Here is a 13313-nt window from a genome sequence, read left to right on the forward strand (position 1 = left end):
CAATTGGGTTGTCATCGCCAAAGTGGCACACTTGATTGGGTTTGAGAAATATCGATTTCATATTGTGGTGGGATGTCTTATGTTCTAGTGCGTAGCCATACTCCCAAAGGAGGTGATTGCGTATTGATTCATGGAGGGACATATATACAGCATATGGTTGAGAAGTGACTGATCCTAGTGATTCATCCCAAAGGTGGTGAATTTACGAAGTTTGGAATAAATTCTCATTGCCGCCATAATGTGGAAAATATACAATTGCATGTCATGTATTCTGCCCAAAGGTGTTTGTGTAATGATGTATATAACTTTCAGGATGTGTACTTATAAAGTTTTCAAGTAACACAACTCTCACATGATGCTAATTATAAACATTGTTTGTTTCAAATCAATCACCTTCTCTTTAAACGGCAACTCCATTGCGATTGAGGTTCTTATTAGTTCAAAATTTCATAAATGGAAAAAGGATTTTACGTTTAGGATGAAGCTGGTGGATGTTCATATTGCTCTTACTGGGAATAAGCCAGTAGATCTTACTGACACCGGTACGGAAGCCTAGAAAGCACAATTTGCTACATGGGAAAAGAGCAATAGAATTTGCTTACTGGTAATGAAGTGGTCTGTCCAGGAACACTTGAAAAGTGATTTACCAGTTGATTGCACTGCTAGACAAATGATGGAGGCTTTGGAGGCTAGAAACTGAGTCTCATCTAATGCTGAAATTGGAACACACTTGCAAGTACTTTTCAACATGAAGTATGATGGTTCTACTGGAGTTAGGGATTACGTTCTAAGGATGATAAATCTACAGACAAAGCTTCAGGCTCTTAGTGTTACAATTCCTGATGCTTGCATTGTGCATCAAGGTTTAAATACTCTTGCACCTGATTTTGGGGTTATCAAGACTAATTACAATTCCCAAGATGAGACATGGTCGATTAATGATTTGATAGCAAGAGTGGTGGCAGAAGAAGAAAAACTGAAGAAAGAGAGGTTACATTGCCCTGTATGCTTCTTGTTCCAGCAATAAGAAGACTAAGAGGTTCAAAACTCATACTCAGAAAGGAACTAATGAATCCACCGGTCATTCTAACAGTCTAGGTCCTAAGAAAACATCCTTGAAGAAGGATGATGGTGGTTGCTACTTTTGTGGAAAGAAGGGTCATATAAAGAAAGTCTGCAACAAATATAAGACTTGGTTGTCTAAGCATGAGCAACTAATCATGTTACTTTTGGCATTTGTTTGTGAATCCAACCTATCAGAAGCCCTGTCCAATTCTTGGTGGCTAGATAGTAGAGCAACTAATCATGTTGCGTTTGTATACAAGGATTCATAAACAGAAGGAAGTTAAATCAGAATGAATCAAACCTCGTCGTAGGAAACAACAATAAAGCTGACGTCGAGTTCGTGGGAGATGTTATTTTAATTCTAGATTTTGGTTTTAATTTGATGTTAAGGAACACATTTTATGTACCTTTCTTTAGACAGAACTTAATTTCCGTATCATGTTTAGATATGTATGGCTACTCTTTTGAAATAAAGAATAATGCTATTGCTATGTTATTTAATTCAAATAAGGCTAGGTGCTACAATATGTCCAACGGATTGTTCAGATTGTGTTTATCTCCCAATGATATATACGTCGCTTATATGGTTGAAAAAGTTGTTTCCAAAAGACCTCTGTCTAAGGAACAGTCTTGTGCATTGTGGCATAAACGTCTTGGTTACATATCTAAGGAAAGAGTGGAAAGGCTAATAAAGGCCGATATTTTACCTACTCTTAAAAGTGACCTAGAGACTTGTGTGGACTGTTGTAGAGGTAAGATGACTAAGTTAAAGAAGAAAACTGCAGCCCGCAGTTCTGACTTATTGGAGGTCATTCATACTAATATCAGTGGACCCTATAAGGCAATATTGTGTAGAAATTTTTATTTTATCACTTTTATTGATGACTATTCCCGGTATGATTTTTTGTATTTGATTAAGGAAAAGTCTGAGTCTATTGACAAGTTTAAGATTTTTCGAACTGAAGTCGAGAAACAGTTGGGAAAAGTTATAAAGGTTGTCAGGTCTGACCATGGTGGTGAGTATTATGGCAGGCATGGTGATGCTGGACAACTTAAAGGACCATTTGCAAAATACTTGAAGGATTCTGGGATAGTACCTCAATTTACTATGCTCAGGAGTCCTGAACAAAATAGAGCAGCCGAAAGGCATAATCGCACTCTTGTGGATATGATGAGGAGCATGATTAATAAGACCAATTTGTCTGGGTTTTTTGTGGGGTGAAGCTTTAAAAACAGCTCTTTACATATTAAACCGTGTTCCTACTAAAGCTGTCTCATTGATTCCTTTTGAGTTATGGACCGGACGTAAGCCTAGCTTAAATCATCTTAGAGTTTGGGGATGTCATGCAGAAGTGATTATACAATCCAACATTAAGTAAGTTGGATTCCAGAACCACCCGGTGTTACTTTGTATCTTATTCCGATCATTCGAAGGGCTATCGGTTTTGTAATCCAAAGGGAAGCACAAGAATTGTGGAATCACAGACAGCGAAGTTTTTAGAATTTGATGTGGCTGAAGAGGGCAGTTGCTCACAGACTATTGAGGATAACAGTATGGTGGGTGTTGACACCTAAATTTTGACTATCCATTTACGGTTTAATTGCATTGAAAATTAGGGATTAATTTTTAACCCCTAAACAAAAATATTTTCGTTAAATTACATGGCACATAGATAGTAGGCGCATTTGCATTAATAAAATTTAGTAGAACATATTTTCCTTTTATTTTATTTTTAAAAAATCATTATAAAAGTAAAAAAAAGAAGAAGAAATAGAAAAAGAGAGAGAAGACAAAAGGGGAGCTCTTCCCTATGGACAAACATGGTCTCCATGCACACTTTCACAAAAGAAGCAAAAGGAAGCAAGTATACAAGAAATAGGTCTGCACGTTTTCTTCAAGAAAGAAACCAAAGAAAAGCTGACAAGAAGAGACAAAATATGGTAGAGCTCTCTTCTTTCTCTCGGTCAATACACGTCCAGAAGAGGTGAAGAAAGAAAAAAAACGAGAGAGAAAGGAAGCGAGAGTTGGCTTAAAAGAGAGCCGAGGCCGAGAGAGAAACGAAGAGAGAAAGACGTCGGAGGAAAACAAAACAAAAAGGTAGAGTTTCCTCGCAGTTGGCCACGCCCGAACTCCATTCGACGACCTCCGGGCGATGCTCTCGAGCCCGCGATTTCTTCGTCCACAGTGCCAATCTTTCGGTGAGCTTTTGGGTTCGATGCATTTCCCCGAGGATCCCGGCTTGGAAATGTTGCGAGGCGACCGGACTAAGCCTAATATATCTCAAGTTCGCCATCTATTCGCCGTTGTCGAGCTGGGTAGGACCACTTGCAACAACTAAACTCGCATTCTTCTCCGCCCCGATTGTTGCTCAGCTTTGCCCTTTCTCGGTTCGACCGATACCAGGATGTGTCATTCTTCGTTAGAACATAATGAACCTGTTAGCTTTGGCTACAGTGTAATTCAATCCCTTTGCCTTATTATGTCCTGATCGAACAAAGACCGTAGAATATTTGTCGAGCCACCAATTCGATCATATGCCTAAACCTAATTGACATGCATTTTATCCAAGAAATGAACAGTTCATTCACAGTTGCAACTTCGGCTGAGGATTTCAATGCAGTATCAAGATTAGATTGCATAGGACATCATTATTGTACATTGCATATAACAACGAGACAAATTCCATTTTGCGCACACGTGTAACTTCGTATGTAAATGAACTATGGCCATCAAGTGTAGAGACGGATCAACGAACCAGCAATATGCACACCTTTGAACCACAGCCATCCAACATACAAGTCAACACTGTGCCTCAGGTCTAATGATTATTTACACAAGACCAGATCATGAACGATTAGACCTTGACCACGCTAAAAGCTTCCATGTTGCTAATCATTTTATGCATGTCACATTCAGTGAACTTGTCTGGTACAGGCACCTGTATTCTAACTCGGGCATCACAATACCCAATGACTCGTGACTTGTCATTCCCTTAAGTATCCAATACTTAATGGTGATGCTAAGAACACACTAGTCTCAACAGGATCATTGAACAATTTAAAGATTCAATATAACTGTGAACCTTTCACATATATTCTTAACGTCTCAAGAATAGGTCCAGTCACAACTGATTTTATGGAATCATTCATATATTTAAATAATTGGACAAATGAATGAATACATCATTGCCATTAAATAAATAATGAAATTGATAGTACAACTTAAATCCCAACATGTAACTATTACATGGTAACTTTAGGGCATACATCTAACAGTTCTTTCATCCTTTGTGTGTTCTCTGATGATATAATTGTATACGTGATGTGTTTGGCCGGTCTTTGCTACAGACGACGGTAAGACTCACTAACTCCGGTGGTTGGTTTGGTAGCGCGAGATAGTGCCTTTCTTGTCGAGCATAAGACGTTGTTATTATTGTCGAAGTTCCGGTGTTTTAGAACAGATACGTAGCGTCAAAATTTCTGGGTAGTTAGAACACGAAGCAAAAGTTGGAGTTCTGGGTTTGGAAAATCGGTGAAGGAGCGGCTGAGAGTAGTAGTGGACTTTGGACTCATTTAGACTTAGTGAGCTTTGGGCTTGGAGTGTTATTTTGATGAGTTTGGGCTTAATTTGGCTTATTTGGGTTTGTTTTTGTCTTGAGTAGGCTTGAGAATGGGCCCACTTTTGTCCATGGCCCGATTAGAAGGCCTGTTCGCAGGCCATAATCGGACTGGGCCCTAAGGCCCAGCCCAAGTCCCTATTTTCGGATTAAAAATTAATATTTTTATAAAAAAATTAAAAATTTCAAAAATCAAAAAAATAGTATTTGGGCTTTTGAATTGCTCCTTCTTACCCTTTTGGTGTGATTAATGCCATGTTTGATTGCACATTATTTAATTCACATGTTTTGAATTGCGCGTTTAATTTAACCTTGCATATGGTTGATTAGGCATGTTAAGTTCATGTATTGATTGTTGCTTCCCTTAGCCTGGTTAGGGATGGAACTCTGAGACTCACAATTGGTGTGATCACGTTAGGTGGTGATTGAACAAAGTTAGTTATCGAAAGGGCACTAGTTGGTCAATTAGTGTAACTAAGTTCTCGTACCCATTGAATCTCTAGTTCGTAAAAGTGAAGCAACTCTTCCACGCTTTATTTGGGTGTCTAATCGACCCACAAAAAACTGATTAGTGGTGACTCCTAGATGAAATTAATTTGCACGTTAACAACTTAAACCTAAGTCGCGAATTGGTACGGGCTTAGGAGAGCCCGAGCTAGGTTTAACTTAGTAATCCATTAGCCAAACCCCCTAGGTGGTGAGACCGGTTTGGGAAGGTCACGACAGTGGGGAATACTATGTCTTTTTCTCTATCTATACAGACAAATGTGGAGCATCCTACACCATAGACTGAACCTGTTGTGGTCTAGGACCCTGTTTTTGATGTAGTTCTTGATGAAGTTTCTCAAGCCCTTCAGGTGCAGGATGAGGTTAAAGAAGCTCCACTCAGGAGATCCATTAGGCAAAGACGATCAGCTATACCACCAGAATATATAGTCTATCTGGGAGAGCATGAATACGATATCGGCTGTGTAATTGACCCACCCAGTGACTTATGTAGATGCTATTTCTTGTGCTCAGTCAGATTTGTGGTTAGATGCAATGAAAGATGTGATGCAGTTTATGAAATATAATGGTGTTTGGGAGCTTGTTGAATTGCCTCAAGGTTATAAACCTATCGGCTGCAAATGGGTGTACAAGAATAAAAAGGACTCCAAAGGAAAAATTGAGAAGTTCAAAGTCAGACTTGTAGCTAAAGGTTTCACTTAGAGAGAAAGAATTGACTATGAGGCAACTTTTTCTCCGGTCTCTTCTAAAGATTCTTTCAGGATAATCATGGCTTTAGTAGCTCATTTCGATATGGAGTTACACCAAATGGATGTTAAAACTGCTTTTATGAATGGAAACCTTGATCAAGAGGTTTATATGGAGCAACCCGAAGGCTTTGCAACAGATGATTCAGTTAAGCTTGTGTGTAGACTGAAAAAGTCAATTTATGGTCTTAAGCAAGCTTCTAGATAATGGCACTTAAAGTTTCATATTGTTGTCACTTCTTTTGGTTTTGTTGAGAACAAACTAGATCAGTGTATATACCGCAAGGTTAGTAGGAGGAAATTTATTTTTCTCGTACTCTATGTAGACGATATCTTACTTGCGAGCAGTGATCTTGGATTGTTACATGAAACAGAGAGAATGTTGTCAAATAATTTTAACACGAAGGATCTTGGTGAGGTGTCTTTTGTACTTGACATTGAGATCCATAGGGATCGTTCTAGCCGTTTATTGGGTTTATCTCAGAGGGCATATGTTGATTGTATTTTGGAAAGATTCGGTATGCAAGATTGCAATCCAAGAATTGTCCCTGTCAATGAGGGTGATAAACTGAGTCTATCACAAAGTCCTAATTCAAATATTATGAAAGCCCAAATGAAGGATGTAACTTACGTTAGTGCACTTAGTAATATTATGTATGCTCAAGTATGCACCAGATCAAATATTGTTTTTGCAACAAGACTTTTAGGCAGATTTCAGTCAAATCCAAGACACGATCACTGGATTGTTGCCAAGAAGGTTTTGAGGTACTTAAAGAGAACGAGAGACTATATACTGATTTACAAACATGTTCAAGACCTACAGCTAGTAGGGTATTCGAATGCAGATTTTGCTGGTTGTCAGGATGAATTAAAGTCAACAATAGGCTACATCTTTATGTTAGCAAGAGATGCAGTATCATAGAAAAGCGAGAAACAGAAAACTATATCATCTTCTACCATGCAAGCGGAGTTTATAACATGCTTTTCTACAGCTACTCAGGCAATTTGGCTTTGGAACCTCATTAGAGAGTTGACTGTATTTGATTTTATGGATAAACCCATACGGTTGTATTGTAACAATAACTTTGCAGTGTTGTGTATCAACAACAACAGAGGTCTCAAAGGGTCTAAGTATAAAGCGGTCATGTTTTTGACCATAAAGGAAATAGTTCAGAATGATGACATTACAGTAGAGCATTTTCTCACAGATGATATGGTTGCAGATCTGCCAACTAAAGGTCTTTGCCCTTGTGTGTTGGAATGACATGTAATTAACATGGGCTAAGGAGCATGATGGGATGATGTTATTTAGTGGGAGCTATTTTATTTTTGCTCTAATAAAGTTTACATGTGTGTTTTTAGTGACATTTTTAATATGTATCAACTCATTTACATACCAATAAGGTGTTTATGAATGCATTGTTATTATGTTGAATACATATATTCGGTAAAAATCTCAAGGTATTATGTAAACCTTGAGTAAAGGCTAGAGGCATCCAATTATTAGCCTTAAGGATATGTCTTGTTACATATAAAGTAAAGTTAACTATAATGATAAGACATATGTAGGTTCTTCGGAATTACAAAGATATTCTCTAGTGATATATCTGGTTTTTTGTGACACTTAAGGAAAGAGAATATGGACTAACAAGGGGATGATACATAAGATATTACTCTTTTTGAGGTGTTATCTAATTGCTGCACCATCATATTGAATCCATATCAGTAAAGTTAAAAGCATTTGTGACCATGGAAGGCTCTATGTGTTTACATGCAGTTACCGCCATGATTCGGTATTTGAGACTTTATGGGATCGGATTGACTATTAAGAATTATATCTAGACCAACATAAAAGTGCACACATACAGTACAATTTCAATTAATATAGCCTAAGTGAGAGAATGTAAGAGTTTTTCTGATATGAACTACATTAATTGAGATTGTAATTAACCGTTTTACGGGCTTGGTCTAATAAGGTCAAATATAAAGTTTCTTAATTAGTCTAATATAGGACTAGTTAGTGTGGGCCAAGTAAGGTCCGGCCCGTGATGAGAGGGCCTGATTTATAACTCTATAAATAGAGCTCAAGTCCCTCTTCTAACCCTAACGCACACATATCTCACATAAGGAGCAAACTCTATCTATGAGAGGCAATCTTATTGAGCTAGTGATATAATAGGTGATAGAGGAGAAGACTTGCGCTGAGAATCGTCGCTATTCTGCATTCAAGAAACAATGGATTCCAAATCAGGTGCGCAAACTTCTTTTACTCGAACTTCTTTTACTCGATTATCGTGTTCTAGATTCTAGCTATCGTGATATTGGGTGTCGTTTTATCGCGACCAACAATTATGATTCAATCCGGACATTCTGTAATGAGTGCAAAACCCTATGATAACACCTAGTGTCGTTTGCTCCTCCCGCCTTGTTATTGAAAAAAGAAAGAGTCAATTCTCAAGTTCGATGAATTTAAGGTTAACTTGTGATTCATCCGATTTCCTCATATAGCAAATGATTTTTCAGCAATTGAGCGCGATGCTCATGATTTTTGCTCATAAAATCATGCGATACTACGATCGGAATCGCGATTACTGACCACCTAATAAAAGTATCTCATCAACTGGAACGTTTTATTGGTCAATCATGGGTATCTTGAGTCCATACAACAGAAGCACATGAACCTAACATGTAACCAAATTAACCACGATATGGTTATAAGTTCACATACTTTTGATCCTTCGTATGTCCGGTTGACAATCCGTACATGTTTCATTTGAAAAATAAAACTATAAACCTTGATCGCTCCTCAATTTACTTAGCCCAGCTTCAAGGTACGAGTCATCATGTTCATGAACTCATCCATGTCGACGCTTCCGTCGCCATTGGCATCCACCCCGCGGACCATATTCTTGCAAGCCTCCAAGCTGCACTTCTCGCCCAAGCTCCTCATCACCTCCCACAGCTCCTCCGCGCTGATCCTCCCGTTCCCATCCAGGTCGTACGCTCGGAACGCGCCCTCAATGTCACAGCTCTTTATCCCGCCCCCCGAGCCGTGCACCTCTAGAAACTCCTTGAAGTCCACGAACCCGTCCTTATCGGCATCCATCACCCGGAACGCCTCGGTCACTTCATGATCGCTGATTCCCCGGCCCAGGACCCCCACCGCCAACTTGTACTCCTCCTTCGAGATCTTCCCATCTCTGTTGGCATCGAACTTATCAAACACCCGTCTCATTTCCTCAGTGTTAGGACGATAAATCCTCGGCGGGTCGGCAGGTCTCTGTCTAGTTTCCTTGGATAGGCTCCGTTTGCCTAGCTTGAACGATGGTCTTTTTGATAGAGAGTATTGGAGATCGAGCCTGAATCTTGACATTTTCAGGGAGTAGCTATAAAGAATGTCAAGAACTTAGGAAAGCACAAGTTAGTCGGAAATATGATGGTTTCGTTCCGAAGTTTCTTCTTTTATAGACATACGTTTGTGGAGATTTCTTTAAGAGACATGCTTTAACTTTATTCCTTACGGGAGAGAGATATGTGACAAACATGGCCACTTGACATTCTTTTTGTATTTTTGGTGTAAACCCACTTGAGGAATTTGTTCATGCTGGACGCAAGCATATGTGATAGAAAGTAGAGGTCGGCTGATTCTCTGAGTTAAATGATGAGCAAAAGTAGGACACTTTGTTCTGGTTGTTGTCATGACAATTTGAATTGCATTTTTTGGGTTTGATTCCTACGAAAGTTTACAACCTCACATCTTTATTCCACGGCAAGTTTAATTTCTCGACCACTAGAGTAAGTCCTCCTTTTCATATAAGGCAAATCATCAACTTTTAAGTACTAACGAATCTATACATATAAGTTCGTGGCGTGACCTCCCCAAAAAACCGAGTAAGATTCAAACATTAAATACAAAATTCTTAATAGGGAATACAAGTGAAGCATGACAAATAGAATTCGGTTGGAAATTGCATTTAAATTATGATTAATATCACAAAAAACTTCAAATTGGTACACTTGTGACAATTTTAGCCCAGATTAATTTTTGGGTCACCAAAAACCTAACTGGTATACTCGTGACATATTTACCATCCATTAGCTTCTATCAAATTTTGAAATTACTGAATTAGATGACACATGGTAATAACTCAATTGATATGACAAGTCAACGTGAAAATCCATATCAAATTGGGGTAAATTCATCACAGGTTTATCAGTTTAGAGCTTTTGGTAAATAAAATATTAGTTTTTGGTAAATTTGTCATAAGTATATCGGTTTGGAGCTTTTGGTGACCCAAAATTAATTTGTGATAAATTTGTGATATTTGTACCAATTTGGGTTTTTTGTAGTATTAACATTTTAAGTCGATATGTGCATAGTTTAACGCAAAGGTTAAAAGCTAAGCATTTGAGTGGATTTTTTACACTAACATTATCACAAAAGATTAAGTACAATGAAGAAGTAAGCAACAGTTTACTCAAACCAGCAAGTAAGTGTTTTGGTGAATGTCAACGAATCAAGACTTTTAGCATTAGATTCGAGTGGAATTCCGGACAAAAAAGAGATTTCAATGAAAGATTCTTCGGAGGATGGGAGTGATGGATTGAGAGTTCAACGAAGGTAACGCATCAAAATGAACGTGGGTTCGTCATTGGATTCGCAATGTCGGGGAATGGGTTCCCTTTTGGTAGAATTGGGTCCAGACTTACACGGACTCTCCGAAATCCAAACCGTGTCCCGATGCGAGAATAAGTTTCGCGGGTATAAATATTCGGAGTCAACATCAGCCTATTCCAAAGTCGATAAGGAACCCGACAAATTCAATGTCTTAATGCAGGAGAGGTGTTCTTTACCTAGACCCAGGACAGTAATCTATTGAGAACTTTATGATCATCCGATCCAGGACTTGATTATGATTGACTTCCTTAGACTCGGTTTTCGGGTTATGGGTCGTCGGGTGTTGTTTTGTGGCTCGATTTCTTGCCACAATCGGAGTTGGATCGAGCCCGGAGATGAGGAATAGGTCCAAGGATGCGTCAGGGGAGTGTCTGAAGCGGCCCGAGCAGCCGAGCACAAAAGCCCAGGCTGCAGACCGTAAGCCAGGCAAGGTGACGGGTGCCCGGCCACCTTTGGGCTGGGCACTCGGGCAGGAGCCTGGAAAGCTCATGCTCTCGGGTCATTTGCCGAGCACCCGACTCATTCCAGGCGAGTGCCTAGCCAATAGCCATCAAGCTGGAACTCCAAAGCTTGGGTTGAACACGAACACAGACAAGAGGGTTATGTCTTATGGTTAGAACACGCCATACATCATTCAATTATCAACTCAACATTAATTAGACATGCAAGCTATGCAAAAATTAGCATATCATTCGGTAATTAAATCAACATTAGTAAGATATGTAATCTATGCATTAGTCATCTCCTCTTCAAGTTTAGTCGATAGTCATTCAATCAAACATGTAGTAAGTGAAGGATTCACTTAGTCAGCAATCGAATTATTTGGGAAAATTGTCCAAAAAGTCCTAAACCTATTGCACTTTTGCCAATCCAGTCCTAAACCTTTTAAGTTTGCCAATTGAATCATAAACTTTTTCACTTCTTGCCAATTGAGTCCATTCGGCCAATTTTAGCTGCCCGGAGCTAATGTGGATGTTGGCCGGCCAGCAAACGTTGACGTGGCAATCTTTTATAATATTTTGATATTTTTTCTCCTTTTTTTTTTCTAGTCTTCTTCCCTTTGGTCGATCGTCGAACCGGCCAAAGGCGAAAGCTGGTGAGTTCGACCTTGCCGGCCTCTGGCTAAGCTCGTCTCTGCCGGCCCCTAGCTAGGCGAGGTTGAACCTCACCCAATGACGGCAAGGCCGATCTCGCAGCGAGGTCACCCTAGCTAGATTTGGGCGAGGTCGGGCCTCGTCGGCCCTTAGCCTCGCCCAGTGACGGCGAGGTCGGCCTTGCTTGGCCTCGCCCAGCCATGGCAAGGCCGACCTCGCCGTCGCTGGGCGAGGCCAAGGGCCGGCGAGGCTCGACCTCGCCTAGATCTAGCGAGACCGACCTCGCCCAGCGATCTCGCCATTGCTGGGCGAGATTCGACCTCGCCTAGCCAGGGGCTAACAAGGCTCACCCTCGCCAATGGCCGGCAGGAGCGAGCTTCGCTAGAGGCCGGCGAGGTCAAACTCGCTGACCCTCGCCTCTAACCGGTCAGGCGACTAGCCAGAGAGAAGAAGACCAGAAATAAAATCGAAAAAAATATTAAAATATTATAAAAAATTTGCCACGTCAGCCTTTGCCGGACGGTCGACGCCGGCCAGTGTCCACATCGGCTCCGATCGGCCAAAATTGGCCGGATGGACTTAATTGGCAAGAAATGAAAAGGTTTAGATCTCAATTGACAAACTTAAAAGTTTTAAGACTGAATTGGTAAAAGTGCAATAGGTTTAGGATTTTTTAGATAATTTTCCCGAATTATTTAGCCAGGATTCGAGCTTTTCTCTGGTTTTGCCCCATCATTGAAAGAGTTCTACCTTCACACATCACAAAATACGCTCAGCAGTCCGTAAATTTTATTTTTGTGACTAAGATAAGTTCTTCAATACTTTCGTCGCTCAAATTGTCGAAACACTCATCATTGGCTATAATTTGCTAGGCAAAAATGCTTTCGCGAGTGCGTGATTACCAACTAGTCCAAAGGTTTAAGAACGAAATGTTGGGCTAGCTTAGGATTTGAAATGAACGGATTAGAAAGGCTCAAAGTGTAGTATTTATGGGTTTCGGCCAAGTATTTCTGTCGTGTCCTCTTCTTGAAGCGGGGATTCATCCTAATTATTTTTGCATCTTATCATAGCTCATTATCATGTTTTGGTCATTCATTACTCACCACCATCATTTATAGCCATTCACTTTGTTGTAATATTAATGAGCATGGAAACTTACCCGAATCTTGCAAAAATTATCAGAGAAATAACAAGGAACGATTATGACACCCAAAATTTACGTTGTTCGGTCCGATATATTGATACCTACGTCTACGAGGAAAGTCAGCAGCAAATAATCTACTAATAATCGAAGAATCCAAGTTTACAATCACAACACTTGAGTATTTTCCATACCTACATTAAACCCAAACCCTAAATGTTTACAAATAAATAACTCATTTGGATAAAAGAAATCACAGCACAAAATTCACAAACGTCGTGTGCGGCCCCAGCTTCTTGAAGAGAACTCACGGCATCCTTCACTGTTCTTGTTCTTCGTGCGGCCACTGTTCACTGATGAAGGACTCTTCACTGCGCGTCTACATTTTTCAAGAGTAGAGCCGAGAGAGAAGACCCACGAATTCTCCTTTCTTGCTCCTCCTGTGGGCTTCCCTCCAAGAATGGA

The 13313-nt window shown here is 39.9% G+C and overlaps 1 protein-coding gene across 1 annotated transcript; it reads right to left on the reverse strand.

The window, feature by feature from the left end:
• Positions 1 to 8624: 8624 nt before the first annotated feature.
• On the reverse strand, positions 8625 to 9385 carry LOC115673877 (calmodulin-like protein 30). The gene has a single exon (XM_030596137.2). It carries the CDS (start codon positions 9306 to 9308, stop codon positions 8751 to 8753), a length of 558 nt encoding a protein of 185 aa, XP_030451997.1. The 5' UTR covers positions 9309 to 9385; the 3' UTR covers positions 8625 to 8750.
• Between the last annotated feature and the right edge of the window lie 3928 nt (positions 9386 to 13313).

This window comes from Syzygium oleosum, unplaced genomic scaffold (assembly GCF_021117445.2).
Source record: "Syzygium oleosum isolate NSW1041296 unplaced genomic scaffold, Sole_v2.1 Sole_v2.08, whole genome shotgun sequence".
In the NCBI taxonomy this organism is placed as follows: Eukaryota; Viridiplantae; Streptophyta; class Magnoliopsida; order Myrtales; family Myrtaceae; genus Syzygium; species Syzygium oleosum.